This window comes from Lutjanus erythropterus, chromosome 16, assembly GCF_056507025.1.
Source record: "Lutjanus erythropterus isolate fLutEry1 chromosome 16, fLutEry1.hap2, whole genome shotgun sequence".
Lineage (NCBI taxonomy): Eukaryota > Metazoa > Chordata > Actinopteri > Lutjaniformes > Lutjanidae > Lutjanus > Lutjanus erythropterus.
The window spans coordinates 30,311,920-30,326,542 of NC_139332.1; the positions used below are offsets into that span (position 1 = coordinate 30,311,920).

The following is a 14,623-nucleotide window of genomic DNA, read 5'->3' on the forward strand; positions in this document are numbered from 1 at the left end:
CCCCAGTCTCTCTCTGTCTCTCTCTCAGGTTGGCCACACCCCCTCCCTTCAGCACTTTTTCCTTATCAACCTTATCACCTGCACACACCTTGCAGTCAGTATTGTATTTGCTATGTGCATGTTATTTGTGTACCACTGTTCATGTGTTTTTGTGTGTATGTGTCAAGTTTCCTGACAGCTGCCTGTATTTGTCAGCTTGACAGACTCTGGGTTACTGAGTCGAGGGTAGGGTTGTGCACTGAAATCCGGTGCCAACATGGCACTGGTTCTCATATGCCCAGTACCTACTGGACAGAATCACACCACAGAATACGGTGTTTCATTTCGATGCCACATGCCTGAGCTAATTGAAATAGTTGCCTTCTGTGCAGACCTTTCAGATGCATCACCAAACATGCCTATTTAACATTACACTTACAGCTTAGCCGGAAGGCAAAGCTCTTGATCTACCGGTCAATCTTCGCTCCTACTCTCACCTATGGTCGTGAAGGGTGGGTCATGACCGAAAAACGAGATCGCGGATACAAGAAATGGGTTTTCTCGGCAGGGTGGATGACATCATGCTTAGGGATAGGGTGAGAAGCTCAGTCATCCGTGAGGATCTTGGAGTTGAGCCGCTGCGCCTTTGCGTAGAAAGTAGCCAGTTGAGGTGGTTTGGGCATCTTGTAAGCATGCCACCTGGTCGCCTCCCTAGAGAGGTGTTCCAGGCATGTCCAGCTGGGAGGAGGCCATGAGGCAGACCGAGGACTAGGTGGAGGGATTAAATCTCTGCCCTGGCCTGGGAATGCCTCGGGATCCCCCAGTCAAAGCTGGTTAATGTAGCCGGGGAAAGGGATGCCCGGGGTCCCCTGCTGGAACTGTTACATCCGTGACCCAATTTTGGATAAGCGGTTGAAGCTGGATGGATGGATGGATGGATGGATGGATGGGCTGTTGGGTTGCAAATTTTGTGCATTTTCCTCAGTTGATAGTTGAAAACGCTAACAATCCATTAATGAATCATTAATTAATATGATACATAACACATTTTTTCTCATTTTTATATACATACATATATATATATATATATATATATATATATATATATATATATATATATATATATATATATATATATATATATGTATATATATATATTCTCTTTTTTTAAAATCTTTTTTCATTTTTTTCCATTTGTTTTCCAGTTTTAAATTTAATTTAAGGTTTCCTTAATCAGTGGCTCTACCAGATAAAAACTATGTCAAATGAGGGACGATTACTGTATTTACTAGACTATCAATTAATTATCAATAAATACATTTTAATCTGTTCAATTCTTTATGGTGATCAGTTAATTAATGATTAATCATTACCATCCATAGTTGGCTATGCCCCAAGGAAATGTGGAAAGAGAAATTTTGCTAAAGTAGCAAAGAAGAAGATGTTGACAATTGCAAATATATTATCAGACATATATATATCTTGGCTCAAAGAAAGGTTTTTGAAATGCTGTTGTCTAAATTCTAGATCTTCCAGATAAAATGTAGCAATATGCTATCATGTTAGAAACACACAATGAGTTTTATTTATTATTTTTTTTTATTCTGGCAAGATGTCAAAGAAACAGACTCCAATGCATTTATCACTTTTATTTGAGCAGAAAGGCGTGTCGCCAGCTCTGGTGTGTGCGTGTGTCGACAGAACTGGTATTGAATAATCATGGCTTTTCATCTGCTGGGTCACCTCCACCCTCTTCTCTTTAAACAGTCAAGCTGGAGTGCTGACACACCCGCAGACACTGATATCACGTTTGTCAGGTTTCACCATAGCCACTGTATTTATCTTTATCCATCTATATCTTCAGTGTGTTCATTAGCTTAATGTCCTTACACATTGACTGTTTCATGCATTTTCAGCTGCAGTGTGAAACATCAAAAGCCACAAATTTAATTCACCACAGCAGGTGTTTGTTTGTTAGCCACTTGCCCTATTAAGTTTTCTGTCATGGAAACACTGAATCTGTCTTTGCTTTGGTTTGAAACATTAGCTAAATCAGTTTTGATCCTCTCACTGTTGTTGTATAAATGCCTCCAGTTTCTGGGTTTGTCACAGGAAAACAGAGAAACACATGGCAAAACCTATATACTTTGTTATGGTATACTAGACATTTAAAAAAAATAGGATAAATATTTTTTTGCTTTGGTTGAATGACTAGATGTGGTGCACAATATTTGAGTATGATTTTGTGTTTTAGTTGTTTTTGGGTGAAAGCTTTTTGCCTTTTTTAATTTGACAGAGTTCCAATAATTTCAATAATTCGAGTGCGAGGCGCAATGGATTCAAGGTGTGTCCAAATCCACCTTTGCTGTCTTGCGCCAGGTGGACCACCTGAGCTGGACTGAGGAGCAGTTACACGGCTGTCCGTGTCTCCTCCCACCATCCTCGCTCCTCTGTCCCGCTAACACAACAGCGGGCTTAGGAAACAGAGCACAGTACGCTGAGTACAAGATAGCAAATGCATTGAGCAACGCTTTTGTTTTGCCTTAATTTTTAGACCTCCCACCCATGGCCGCACAGGCTGAGCACAAGTGCATTTGCTATCTTGCAGACATACCAAAAATGGAGCTTGTGCCAGTGTAGGATAGCAAATCCACCTTCACCACCAGCACAATGGCTTTGCACTGGGTGTAAAATATGGCCTTTAGTGTCATGGTTATAAGCTTAAAGTTATTTTTCATGCATGCTTTACCATGATAACTGATGTGAAGTTTCTGTAGACAAACAACCACTTACAACAACCACAGCAATCAGGAATTTTTTAGTAGAACCGCCTGCTCTGTTCTTCATTGAAAGGGAATCTGCTGTCCCTCAAATCCCAGCCATTTCCACACACGTGCTTTGAGCAGCCAGTAGGAGTTGCTAGTGGAACAACAAAGAAATTACACTGGCTTCCCACATGCAAAGAGTGTTGTTGTGTTTGATGGAGCACCTGTACAAGCCAGAAGCTGTGCTTCTATGGATTGACTCAGGTGTTTGCAGCTGTGGCTTATTGCCTCTCCCTCTTCACCACCCAAGTGCTCTGTCTCTTTAGATGTTGTAAGTATTTGGTAAAATACTTTGAATCACTTTGAAATTTCTGGTGTTTAGTCTTTCCAGTTCACTGCTGACTTTACTTCACAGGGGTGGGCAGTCAGCTTGGGCCGTGGGGGGTAACCCCAGCTGGAGCTAGTTTACACCATGTCCACATACTATGTGTGAGAGAAAGTGTGTGTGTGTGTCTATCCCTGTGTTGCAATGTAGCATGAGAAAGTGTGTGTATGTGTGTGTATGTGTGCATGCGTCCAGCGCAGTCCTGGTAATGCTGAGACAGACGGGGAGCGGGTGGGTTTATTTTTGGGTCAGTGACAGTGTGTCAATGGCCGCAGATGCGTCGGAAAGGAAGGCTCTGAGATACAAGCAAACCCTGGTCAGTGTCCCGCTCTCGTTCCTCTTATTCTCTCTCTGTTTTGCTTGTTGGATCTTGTTGTCCATCTGTCTGTCTCTATTTCAGCCTGTCTCTGCCATGTTTATTTTTCTGTGTTGTGTGTCAGCAGTTTCTTCCCCTGAATCACTCATGCCTTACTTGCATGACGCACCTGTATCAGCAGTGCAGGCTACATGAGCATGGATGGAGCCTGTCTATCTTATTTTGTGTGCCTGTGAATGAGCCAGACACTTTGTGTGTCTGTGTGTGTGTGAAAGTTCTAGACATGGTGAAGACCAATTAGCTGATGTATAACAACAGGGTCACGCACATGGTCACGCAACAGGTGCTTCAACACTGTGCACCTCCTTCACCCCTGATCTTGGCATGCTCATATACACGTGCACACACACACACACACACACACACATACACACACTTTGTCGCTGTTCACTTCTTTCCCTGCAGACCACCTGTTTGCTACCCTTTCTGCGCCTCGTTTCTTAAGCCCTGCTTAGTCTTAACACATGTAGGAAGGACTTCTGTGATATGTGTAACACAGTGTGTATGCATGTTTGTATGTGTGAAAGTGTATGTACAGTATATATGTCCTGGCATTTAGATCTGTGTTCATCTGCAGGATGTGTGCATTCATATTTTTTGCATGTGCATGATTGTTTGTTCATTTGTGTGTGTTCAGCGGGTTGTCCATGTGTGTTCCTAAGATGGGAAACCCGATCATGCATTTGCAGTGGCGATAATCTTCACCATTCATGCAGTGACATGTATGTTTTGGGACAGGGTGGTGTGAAGGATGGTCAGAAGATCTGGAGGTTTTTCATCATGGCTTTGGTTTTGTTATAGAACCCATATTGTTCTCAGAGTTGTTTACTTAACATTTACTTTAAGAAAACAGAAACATTTTTAGGTTATGTAGTGTGTCACAAATATCATTGAGGGGTTTCTCTGCTGTTGAGCACAGATTGAGGAGAAAAAGTAAGAGAAATGCAAAGCAGAAGCTTGCAGCAGATCAGCCAGAAACAAAATGGTCATGTTTAAACAATGTTAAAGGTGAAGTGAATCCTTGGAGACTAATCCATACAGCTGCAGTGCTTCTGCGGTGTTGATTGGCTGGTATGTGAGTGCTGGTGGTCATGGTGACCTATAGAAGTTAATGGTTGTTGAAACCCTATACCTGTGGTTAGTGCAGGAAGTGCAAAGTCATCCAACCTGTGTATGTGTGTAACGTAGCATTCTAACCCTCGTGTTTGGGCTGTCACTCATGGGAGAGGGGCTATAAACAAATGTTGTCACTTTTTTCCACCAGGGCTTTTTTGTTGTAATTTTGAGTCTATGCATCTATCTCTGTGTACGTGCATGTTTGTGTACTCTGTACTGTATTTTCATTGTTATTGGCCTCTTGATGATTCTATAACTTGGACAGACAGGGCTTCATAACAAGTAAACACACATAAAGATAATTTAACAAGGTTTTCCCTGGATTCTTTTTTTTTCTTTTGAGACAAAGGTGGCAAAGGCTGGAAGAACGTGTGTGGCTGTACATAGTTTGGGTGCACATTGGAAAAAAAAAATCACAGTTTTTGCTTAGCAACTTTAGAGCAGACAAAGAAACTAGAGAGCAATAAGAAGACAAAAAGGCACAGAGCCTGAAATAAAATCATAAATTTTCCATGAATATGTAAATATTAAAAAGAAGAAGCACTAAAATGATGTATTTGTCCTGTTCATTAATACAATTGAGTACTGATTTTGAGTCACTGGAGTCACACTTGACATAGAAACTTTTGAAAAAAAAGGCATCTTGTACAGTAATGTTTCTATGCTTAAATTTTTCCTCTTTAAAAAGATATAATTATGTAACAGCTCGTAAGCTATGCTGTGTTGTCTTGGATGTGTTGTTGGATGGACAAAGTCCCCTGAATAGGATACAAGCACAGCAGTTTTAACAGCTTTGGACCATTTTAACAGGAAAAATATCTGCACTGATGTGCATATGTGATGTCTAAGTGATAAATTGAGTTCCAGCTACTGAGGTTCAATATCCAGCCCTGTTTACTTCTGTAACTTAGACTAACCTTGCTTTCAATTCACACACACACGCACACATGCACACACACACACACAAACTCACACACACACACACACACACACACACACACACACACACACGCACCTGCATAATAATCACTCCCCCTCCTGCAATCTGCTACAAAGACAGGGCACGTTGCCGGGGAGTTGGCAGCCATGTAGAGAATGTATGGAGTTAAACCCTCCTCTATTTTAGAAGACCTTCATATGCATTGGGTTTGACTTCAAATGACAGCTTATAACGGCATGCACTCACATTCAGATGTTCACATGTAGCCCTGTACGGAGGTATGTGGACCTCAGAGGGCCGGCAAATGACGTTCAGTGGAGTTCATTCTAACAATGGGACATGATCCAGTTTGGAAAAACATCATCACCACATCAGCTGGTACAAAACTGTTGACATTATAATAATAAAACAGTAGCCATGTTTCCATCCAACTATAGCACAAAATTTAACCACATTTCAGCAAAAGAAAATATAAATTAATTATACGCTTCCTCCCACTGCTGTTCTGAAAATATTAGAAGATTGTGTATGGAATTGGTGGTGGCACCACTTCTGTAGGGTGCAAGGTTACAATCTCACTGTGCACCACACAGATCTGATGCTTTCATCTGCCGCATCAGTGGACATTGAAATCATATGCTTCATGTAAATTTTATTTGTTTATATTAAATTTATTCTAAATGAAGTTTCACAGCTATTGCAACAATATGATTATTGGTGCTTTCAGAAAATATTAACACAATGAGGTTTTTGATAATAGCTTGAACAGTCTCGTAAGCTGAAAAGATTTTGCAGCCTTTGAAACCAGGGCAAGAAAACACTTCTGCCATATAACGATGTAAGGTTATCTAGGAGGACTGGGATGATGCACTTATCTCCTGATTCAATACCATCATGATGCCCTATTGGTTTGTACTGTGATTCTACAAGCATTGCAATTCAAGATTAAGATTTATTGCTATTTTTGTTTGTTTAATACTAGGCCATGTGAAAAACACTTTTGGAGACAGTAAAGCGTGCGTCATATTTTCCGTACATAATGCACATCACATGTCTGTTAGTCTGTCTTTTTTTTTTAGCAGCGTCATTGCTGTAAAGGTTATGAAAGTAATAAATAAAATACGTTTGAAGTGAAGTTTAGCTGTTCTGGTCATCGAGCTGGTTCCATAAGAAAATAATTAATACAATAAGATGTTAGAACAAAAATGAATAGAGCCCCTGAAACTGCACAAAGCACAAAGAGCCTTAAATTAACATCATTCACATTTAAAATTTAACTTTAAAACTGTTAAGTTTGAGTTTTGGCCCTTTGAGTTTGCTTTAGCTGGTCAGTGTGGAGTGTTGAAGCCAGAATAATCACAGTACCTGTGTGAATTGATTTTTTTCCTCTCTGCTCAAGTTTGTTTTCATCACACTTCATTGTCTGTTTTTGATACTCTGTTCTTCTCTCTACCTCAGCTAAGTTAATTAGTTATTGTTAAACCATCCTAAATTAATTGCCAACTATTTTGATAGGAAAAAACATCAAAATTCTCTGATTTCAGATTTTTAAAAGTGAATATTTTGTGGTTTCTTTACCCCTTTATAACAGTAAATGTTTGGGTTGTGGGAAGAACAAAACATTTTGTCATAAATTTCTAACATTTTATACACCAGACAACTAATCGATTAATTGAGGAAATTAAGTAGTTGCAGCCCTACTTTTAATTCCTTTTTTCTTTTCTTTCTTTTTTTTCCCTATTTTCTGTGTTTCCACCTTTAAATGCACAAATTAAAAATGTGCACAAATGGGTGGATGGAAACTCATTGTTTTTAATTGTTTTGTTGAAGTGCAGAAGTGATTTCTTTTATTCTGAGACGATTTGATTTATATTTCTCATTGTACTGAAACTTTTATGTTGGTGCAAAAACTATGTTGTATTGGCACAAGTATCAAAAAAATGTCAGATTATACCTCTTACAACTGCAGAGGTGTCCATGAGCAAGGCACTGAATCCTTCCATGGCATATTGCCCTGTACCTGATCCTCCACTAGTTATAATGTATGTTTGAGCAGCATCGTATTATACAAATCAGAAACTTTAACTGTAACACTATGCTGGAATATTGGGGAAACTTAGTTGTTTGGAGTGGTTTTATCTGTTTATACTTTCTCCACATAAGTCCTTGAGGGACAACTGGAAGGACAGACAGAGCCAGAGACATAGGAAAAATGAAGGAATATGATGAGGCATTGAAAGGTACACTGATGGTGAGAGAGAGGTGTGGGAAGTGTAATGAAGAATATTGGATCACACCGGTGCTAAATTTAGCCCAGAGTAGTGTTTCACCGGCTGAGAGAGAGAGTGAGAGGGGGAAAGAAAGGAAGGAGAGTAGGGGGCAACGAAGGAAGGAGGTAAAGGAGTACAAGTGATTAGTGCAGAGTAGAGTTTCACTGGTCAAGAGGGAAAACAGGAAGGAGAGGTGGAAAGAGGTAATGGAGGGAGAATGTGGGAAGGATGGATTTCAGATAACATGCTCTGTGGTAGCCATGTTGGAGGACCTCCTGTCCTGAGCTGCATAGTAGTGAACAGCTGATTACACTTCCAAATATACAACTTTGATGTCTCAAACAAATCAAATAGAAATGTTCAGTTTATGTGGTTTTTGGGCCGACATCGTGACTATGTCACGGTGTTGGCTTGCGGCAAAAGTAAAGAAAAATTGGTGGCAAGCTTAGAGTAGGAGGCCACATAAATGAGCTGAAATATCATCTTTCTGTGATGTTGTGTGCCAGAGTTGAAGTAGTACTGGCCGAATTTTTTTTATTTATTTTATTTTATTTTTTTATTTAATTTTATTCCATATCAGCAGCCACTGCCAGTCAAAAAAATAAAAGAAACAACTATAGTAAACATGATAAGATGAAAGCTGGGAGATGGGTGCAAGCCAGGACAAAATAAACTCACAAAATGTCAAGAAAGAAAATATTCTCACTCCTTTTCATTACTGAACAGAAAATACAACTAATGGTCTGGTTCTACAGGCTGTTTTCCTCTCACTCATACTCCTGGCTCAGTGCATCCTGAGCTGGAGCAGCACCTGCCACTTGTACAGACCATTAAATTAGCAAACTAAAATGACAAAAATCGCCCTAAAAAGACAACCGGTGATGGACTCAATCTTCGATATGTTTGTCCAACGTTATGGAAATTGTAGAAAGATGGTCCTTCCATTCAGTGAGCATTTACAGGTTGACCAGTCTGCTCCCATTGGTTAATGTTAACTTTTTCAAGCAACACTTGCAGTCCTGGAGAGTTAATTACTGGACATATCTGAAAAAAACCTCTCTAGTAAACAAGCCAGTAAAACTTGCTAGCCAGTAGAGTTGCAACTATTTATTCATTCTTAATTAATCGCCAATTATTTTGATAACTGATTAATCATTTTGAGTAATTTTTTGGTTAAAAAAAGGGCAAAATTTCCTGCATCTAAAATGCTCTCTGTGTCAAAAAATAACATTTATTTCTCTTATTCACTGCTTTGTTCTCACCAATGCTTCTCTGTCTTCATTCACTATGTAGCTCTCTCTCTCTCTCTCTCTCTCTCTCTCTCTCTTTCTCTCTCTCTCTCTCTCTCTCTCTCTCTCTCTCTCTCTCTCTCTCTGTCTGTCTGTCTCTCTGTCTGTCTGTCTGTCTGTCTGTCTTGTTGAGCCAGGGAGGGGCCAACTTGGAGTTGTGTGTGTACAAACACCAACCAACCAATCCTACATAGTACACCTTTAACATTAATATCTAGGCAGCCACCCAACACTATGTGGTTGTAAACATACAGTATCTGGTTTCACCATAGCTAATATTTTTAGCCATTGTAGTTGTTATTACCGCGGCTCATTTTACATAATTTCAATTAATGCTGACTAAACACCATACAATATGTTTATATATAGTCTAGACTGTTCTCAGAATTAAAATCAGTCATAACCTATGCTTGAGCATCTTATAATGCGGGCTAGTTAGCTACTTAAAAAAACTGTTTCTGACAAACCTGACTATGATAATTGAAACTTATAAGTATTATTTGGTTTGTTCAACAAAGTGCCTTTTTTATTGGAGACTTAAACTGCAGGTGATGTTTTTGTGATGCAAAAAACACAGTTGAAATAAAAAGTTTTAATGTTTTTCAGAGCTGTAATTTTGAAAAACAAATATCCTTTGATAAACTTAAAATTAGAACAATGCTAGATTAATTTATACCTAAGCCACAGCATTTGTCCCCCTGATTGTTCCATATTTAGCCATAATGTTTGGACAGTCAGTTCTCCAATGGATTACTGTATGATGGAATCAGCTCAAAGATTTTAACAGAACTGTAAAGCATTTAGAGCTGTCACTTTTTGCAAAAATCCAGTTTGAACAAATGAGCTAACATATCAGTTATTTGAAGTCATTCAAACACATGGAGCCTGATCCTACACTATTTATGACAACCCCTGCTGGAGCACAAGGCACAGCCTGTTGCACGTATACTGTGAAGTTTGAGCAGTCACCAATCATTCCTGACCATGAGAGGAACTAAAGTTCTGAAAAGCTACTAAGTAGACCTTTGAGTTAAGATTCTTATGTCATGTATTTTACAGATTTAAAGATGTTAACTGCTACAGGTCAGCTATGATGGATACATGTTTTTCCCATGTTTGCCTGATTGGAGTTCTACTTTCAGATAAAAAGTGACAGCCTTAAAAGTGAAAAACAGAGCAGTAAAGTTGGCCAGTTTGTATCAGCATGAGGGGCTGCAATACTTCTTGTTGTGTGTTTTAGAGAGACTACCAAGAAAGACATTTCTGTGTGGATGAAACCTTTTCTTTGGTCTAAAGAAGAATCAGTATGGTGAGGTTACTCAGGGTGTGATGTTAGCAGCGTATCATATATCGGTCTGGCATGATAAGGTGATAGTTGTTCCCTTTCTGGTGTTTTTGTGTGTGATGACCTTGCAGCTTTCAGGACACATCAGAAATATTCTCTGACTAGAAAAACCACCCCCTTACAATACATGATTAAGATATCTGTGGCACTCCTATTGTTCAAGTGTGTGTGGTGTGTTGGCATTCAGTTACAGCACATTGTGTATTATGTTCCTCAAGTTTCACCATGCATTGACTGGCATCCTTCTTCACACAGCATCACCAGCACTTCGTGTGTGTGTGTGTGTGTGTGTGTGTCTAAATCCATCCATTCATCAATCTGTCTGTCAATGAACCTGCTAAATTAAAAGCTGTTGAAAGGTTTTTGCATGGACATCCAAAGTGTCAGCACCAGACACAACTTACCGGCTTGTCAGTTATATTCCTGGAGTTTTATTGTCTGCTTGCTGCTTTACCAAAAATATATATGAACCCTAGTCGAATATTAGACAAGGCTTCAGTGGTATAGATTAATTAATACTCTTATTCATTGTGATTCAGAGGTTGTGTTAGTATCTTGTAATAATTCCATCATACTAAATTATTACCCATCATTTTTATTTTGTTTAATGTTAATGATACAATTAGAAAAGAGTAAGTTAGGAAAAAGCAATCTCCCCCTACTTAACATACATGTTGAACCCTTGAATATAACACCACTTATTGAAATCGGTTGAGAAATGAATGTTATAGTGCTTCCCTGTTTACGTATTTCACAGGTCAGTCTTGCCCTGTTCAGTATGGCAATGAAGTCAACGTTTGACCCAAAGGCCAATACTGCATCTACGTACATATGCTGCTGAATGTATACTGTCATCCACAGCCTGAACTAGCGAGTTGAAATGTGGTACAGACCCATCAGTAAGTTCAAAAAGGAAGAGTACTTCTTGCAGGTTGTGTGTTACAGTTGGCATCCTGTGGTGTTCAGAGGATGAGGTACTCAGTGTTATGAATATGTAGTGTTAGTTTGTAAATGTGTTGCAATGAATTGTAAGCAGAGACTTGACTGTATCCCTGTTGCTATGGTTACTCATTTTAAATACAGGGTTTGCATTAATTTAGACTTGTAAACAGACAGTTGTAATGGAACTACTTGGCGGGTGTCGATTATCAGGAATTAATGGACACACTGCAGCCTACTAGAATCGAGTATTCAATCAGATCATAGTATATCATTTACAAGGATATCGAGAGAAAAGATGTCACTTCATGTCAACAGTGGAGGTCTGCTGACAACACAAAGGCTGCAGCTGGCTGAGAAACATAGTTTTAGCCACTTCCTTATCCTTTGTCCTCCACCATATCAATTCTTATTTTTTCACCTGGTTTATCACCTGGTGTTGCTAAGTTGTAGACATTCTCACCAGATTCAGTGACTTTTCAGACCTTCTTACTGACTTAATTACTAAAAAGCAGCTAGCGACAATTTTAGTTACTTATTCAGACCATCAGGGAAAAGGCAAGAAATATGTTCAAATATGTATTATCTTGTGATTCATTCCCATGCTTGCTGCTCAGAGTAATGCAGTCTATTACTGTTCTGGCAACAGCACCAGTCTGCAAGTCACAGGGTCATGAGTTTTCCAAGTTGTCTGAGTTGTCAAGAAAAAGCAAAGTGTCTATTGGATGTCGGTTTATGACTGGCTGCATGTAGGGCTTGACAGTTAATGGAAATATTAAAATCACTATAGAGCCAAGTGCAATATCCGAATTGCAGGAGCAGAAACATTTTGGTGCTAGATCCTGCAACAGTGTTTACTTGTTCATACCTGCACTCTGTAATTTGTCTGAAAAAGATAGGAAAAGCTTGTTACAATATGAAATACAGAAAGGGGTTATATATAAAAAAAAAAGTATGTAGAGAGGCTTTCGTTGGTAGACGTATCTTGTGTTTGATGAAAAGCATAAAACAAATGTAAGAGGGCATCTCCTACTGACAGAGATATTTGTGCTAGTGAGAAAGGGAGAGACAGAGATGAGAATTAATCTCTTCCCCAGATGTCCCAAGCAATTTTCATGGAGTCTGTCCAGAGGTGATAAATCTAGAGGCAGAGCCCATGTTTCCGCTTCCATTAGAGATGTTTGGGTCAACACGTGGTCCTGTCTATTTTTAAAATGGACTCTTCTCTGCTATGGTGCCAAGAGGAGAGTACTATCACACTCAGCATTCTTGCAAGCTCAGGAACTACCTGTACAAGTTAGTGTTTAATGAATGAATGCTGGATATTCATATGATTTGTCGCGCTTATTGATTAATTGACTGGTTTACTGATTGATTGACAGCTCTATGGGGAGTACCAGGAGCATCAGGGAGGCTCCGGCAGACAGGAGGCCACACGCCTGTTGACAGAGAGACAGATCAAGAAACATGGCAACCATCCCCGCAGCCATGGGAAGACACGACATGTACATTGCCGCCATGGCCATGGTCAAAATGGATACCACAGTCGACATGGACATCAGCACGGCTTTCACAGCAGACAAAGGCACAGGCATCAGTTCAACATGGAGGCGGAGGCTGCAGATGAGCAAACTGCTGAACCCGATCTTACATCCTCTACGAAGAAGAAGCGCTCCTACTCCAAGTGTAGAGGTGAGCAATCCTGTGAACGTGTGAAACACTGATCAAGTAGATAGATGCTTTGGTATTTCATTTTTCTGAACATTGGTGGCATTTGGTTTTGTCAGACTGCATAGCACGGGTCCAGAGATTCCTTGTGACCAGGTTGGGAGAAGACTGGATCTTCCTTGTTCTGCTAGGCATCACAATGGCGCTTGTCAGCTGGACAATGGACTATGCTAGTGCAAAGAGCCTGCAAGGTAAGACTATAGCACCCATAATGCATTGCAGAAACATAGGTGCAAAATAGATATTTGCATCTTTCTTTTCTTTTTTGCCTGTTTAATTTCTTACTCTTCATCTCCTACTTTTATCTTCTGTTCTCTTTCATCACTCCACCTGTTGAGCTATTCAGTTTCTTCTTTTCAATCCATCATTCTTTTGCCTTTTCTTTTCACCTGTTTCTTCTACCTCTCCTGTCTCTTCCTTTCTCATTCCCTCCCTCCCTCCTTCCCTCTTTCAGCCTATAAATGGATTCATGGGGAGCTGAGGGGCAACATCGCCCTGCAGTACCTGGCCTGGGTTTCATATCCCCTGATGTTCATTCTGTTCTCCTCCCTCTTCTGTCACCTGGTCGCTCCTCAGGCTATCGGTCTGTACCACTTTCCTACTCATGCCTATGTTCTTATGTTCCTCTGTGCTCATCTGCCATCACTCTCTGGTACAATGTCTCATAATAATTACTTTAAGGTGTAATGTACATATGATTTTTTTAAAAATTACATTTATTGAATTTCAGGCATGTTGTGTTATCGCTTAGCCTTTTGTATTGTGTGTTCTGTTTGTACCCCATACCATGTGATCATGATCTTGAGTGACATAAATAAATGGAATGAAAAATTAAAACAATTATGAAAATTATGTCTGACTCTGCAGCATCAGACACTGTGATAGTCATCCTAATATTTGGGTCCTATTAGTCATGGAATTTTTGGAAAAGTTTGGAAAATCTTCAGTTGTTCCAACTCATAGTCACAAGCTTGACGCCGGTATACAAGCTTGACATTAGTTTGAATTTTCTATTTCTCCTTTCCTTCCTAAACAACATCTGTTTCACCCTCTCTCTCAGGTTCGGGTATTCCAGAGTTGAAGACAATCCTGAGAGGTGTGGTGCTAAAGGAATACTTAACTCTCAAGGCCTTTATTGCTAAAGTCATTGGACTGACTGCGGCGTTAGGCAGTGGGATGCCTGTTGGCAAAGAGGTGGGTGAACTCAGATAAAACTGGGCCACTTACACGGATTAATTAACCAATCAGTCCCTTTACTTTCTTTTTACTTGACCATTGAAACATTGTAGTGTGGTGTTTGATAATATACTGTATGTACTGCTATATAACATAATGTAATTATCCTCCACTCAGGGCCCGTTTGTTCACATTGCCAGTATCTGTGCTGCAGTTCTCAGCAGATTCATGTCCTTCTTTTCAGGAGTTTATCAGGTAAGCTGATGCCAGGAAACATTTTCATTTACATTCAACTTTCAGTTGTGCTTAGAAAAC

The 14,623-nt window shown here is 39.7% G+C and overlaps 1 protein-coding gene across 1 annotated transcript in view; it reads left to right on the forward strand.

Annotated features, from left to right (window-relative positions):
- Positions 1-3,325: 3,325 nt before the first annotated feature.
- LOC146313356 (chloride channel protein 1-like) overlaps positions 3,326-14,623 on the forward strand; it is a 45,276-nt gene continuing 33,978 nt past the window's right edge. The window contains exons 1-6 of the mRNA XM_084739116.1: positions 3,326-3,445; positions 12,787-13,096; positions 13,192-13,323; positions 13,587-13,715; positions 14,193-14,326; positions 14,486-14,563. Coding sequence (XP_084595242.1) covers positions 3,338-3,445; positions 12,787-13,096; positions 13,192-13,323; positions 13,587-13,715; positions 14,193-14,326; positions 14,486-14,563 — 891 coding nt within the window. The 5' untranslated portion in view covers positions 3,326-3,337. The remainder of the gene's footprint in view (positions 3,446-12,786; positions 13,097-13,191; positions 13,324-13,586; positions 13,716-14,192; positions 14,327-14,485; positions 14,564-14,623) is intronic.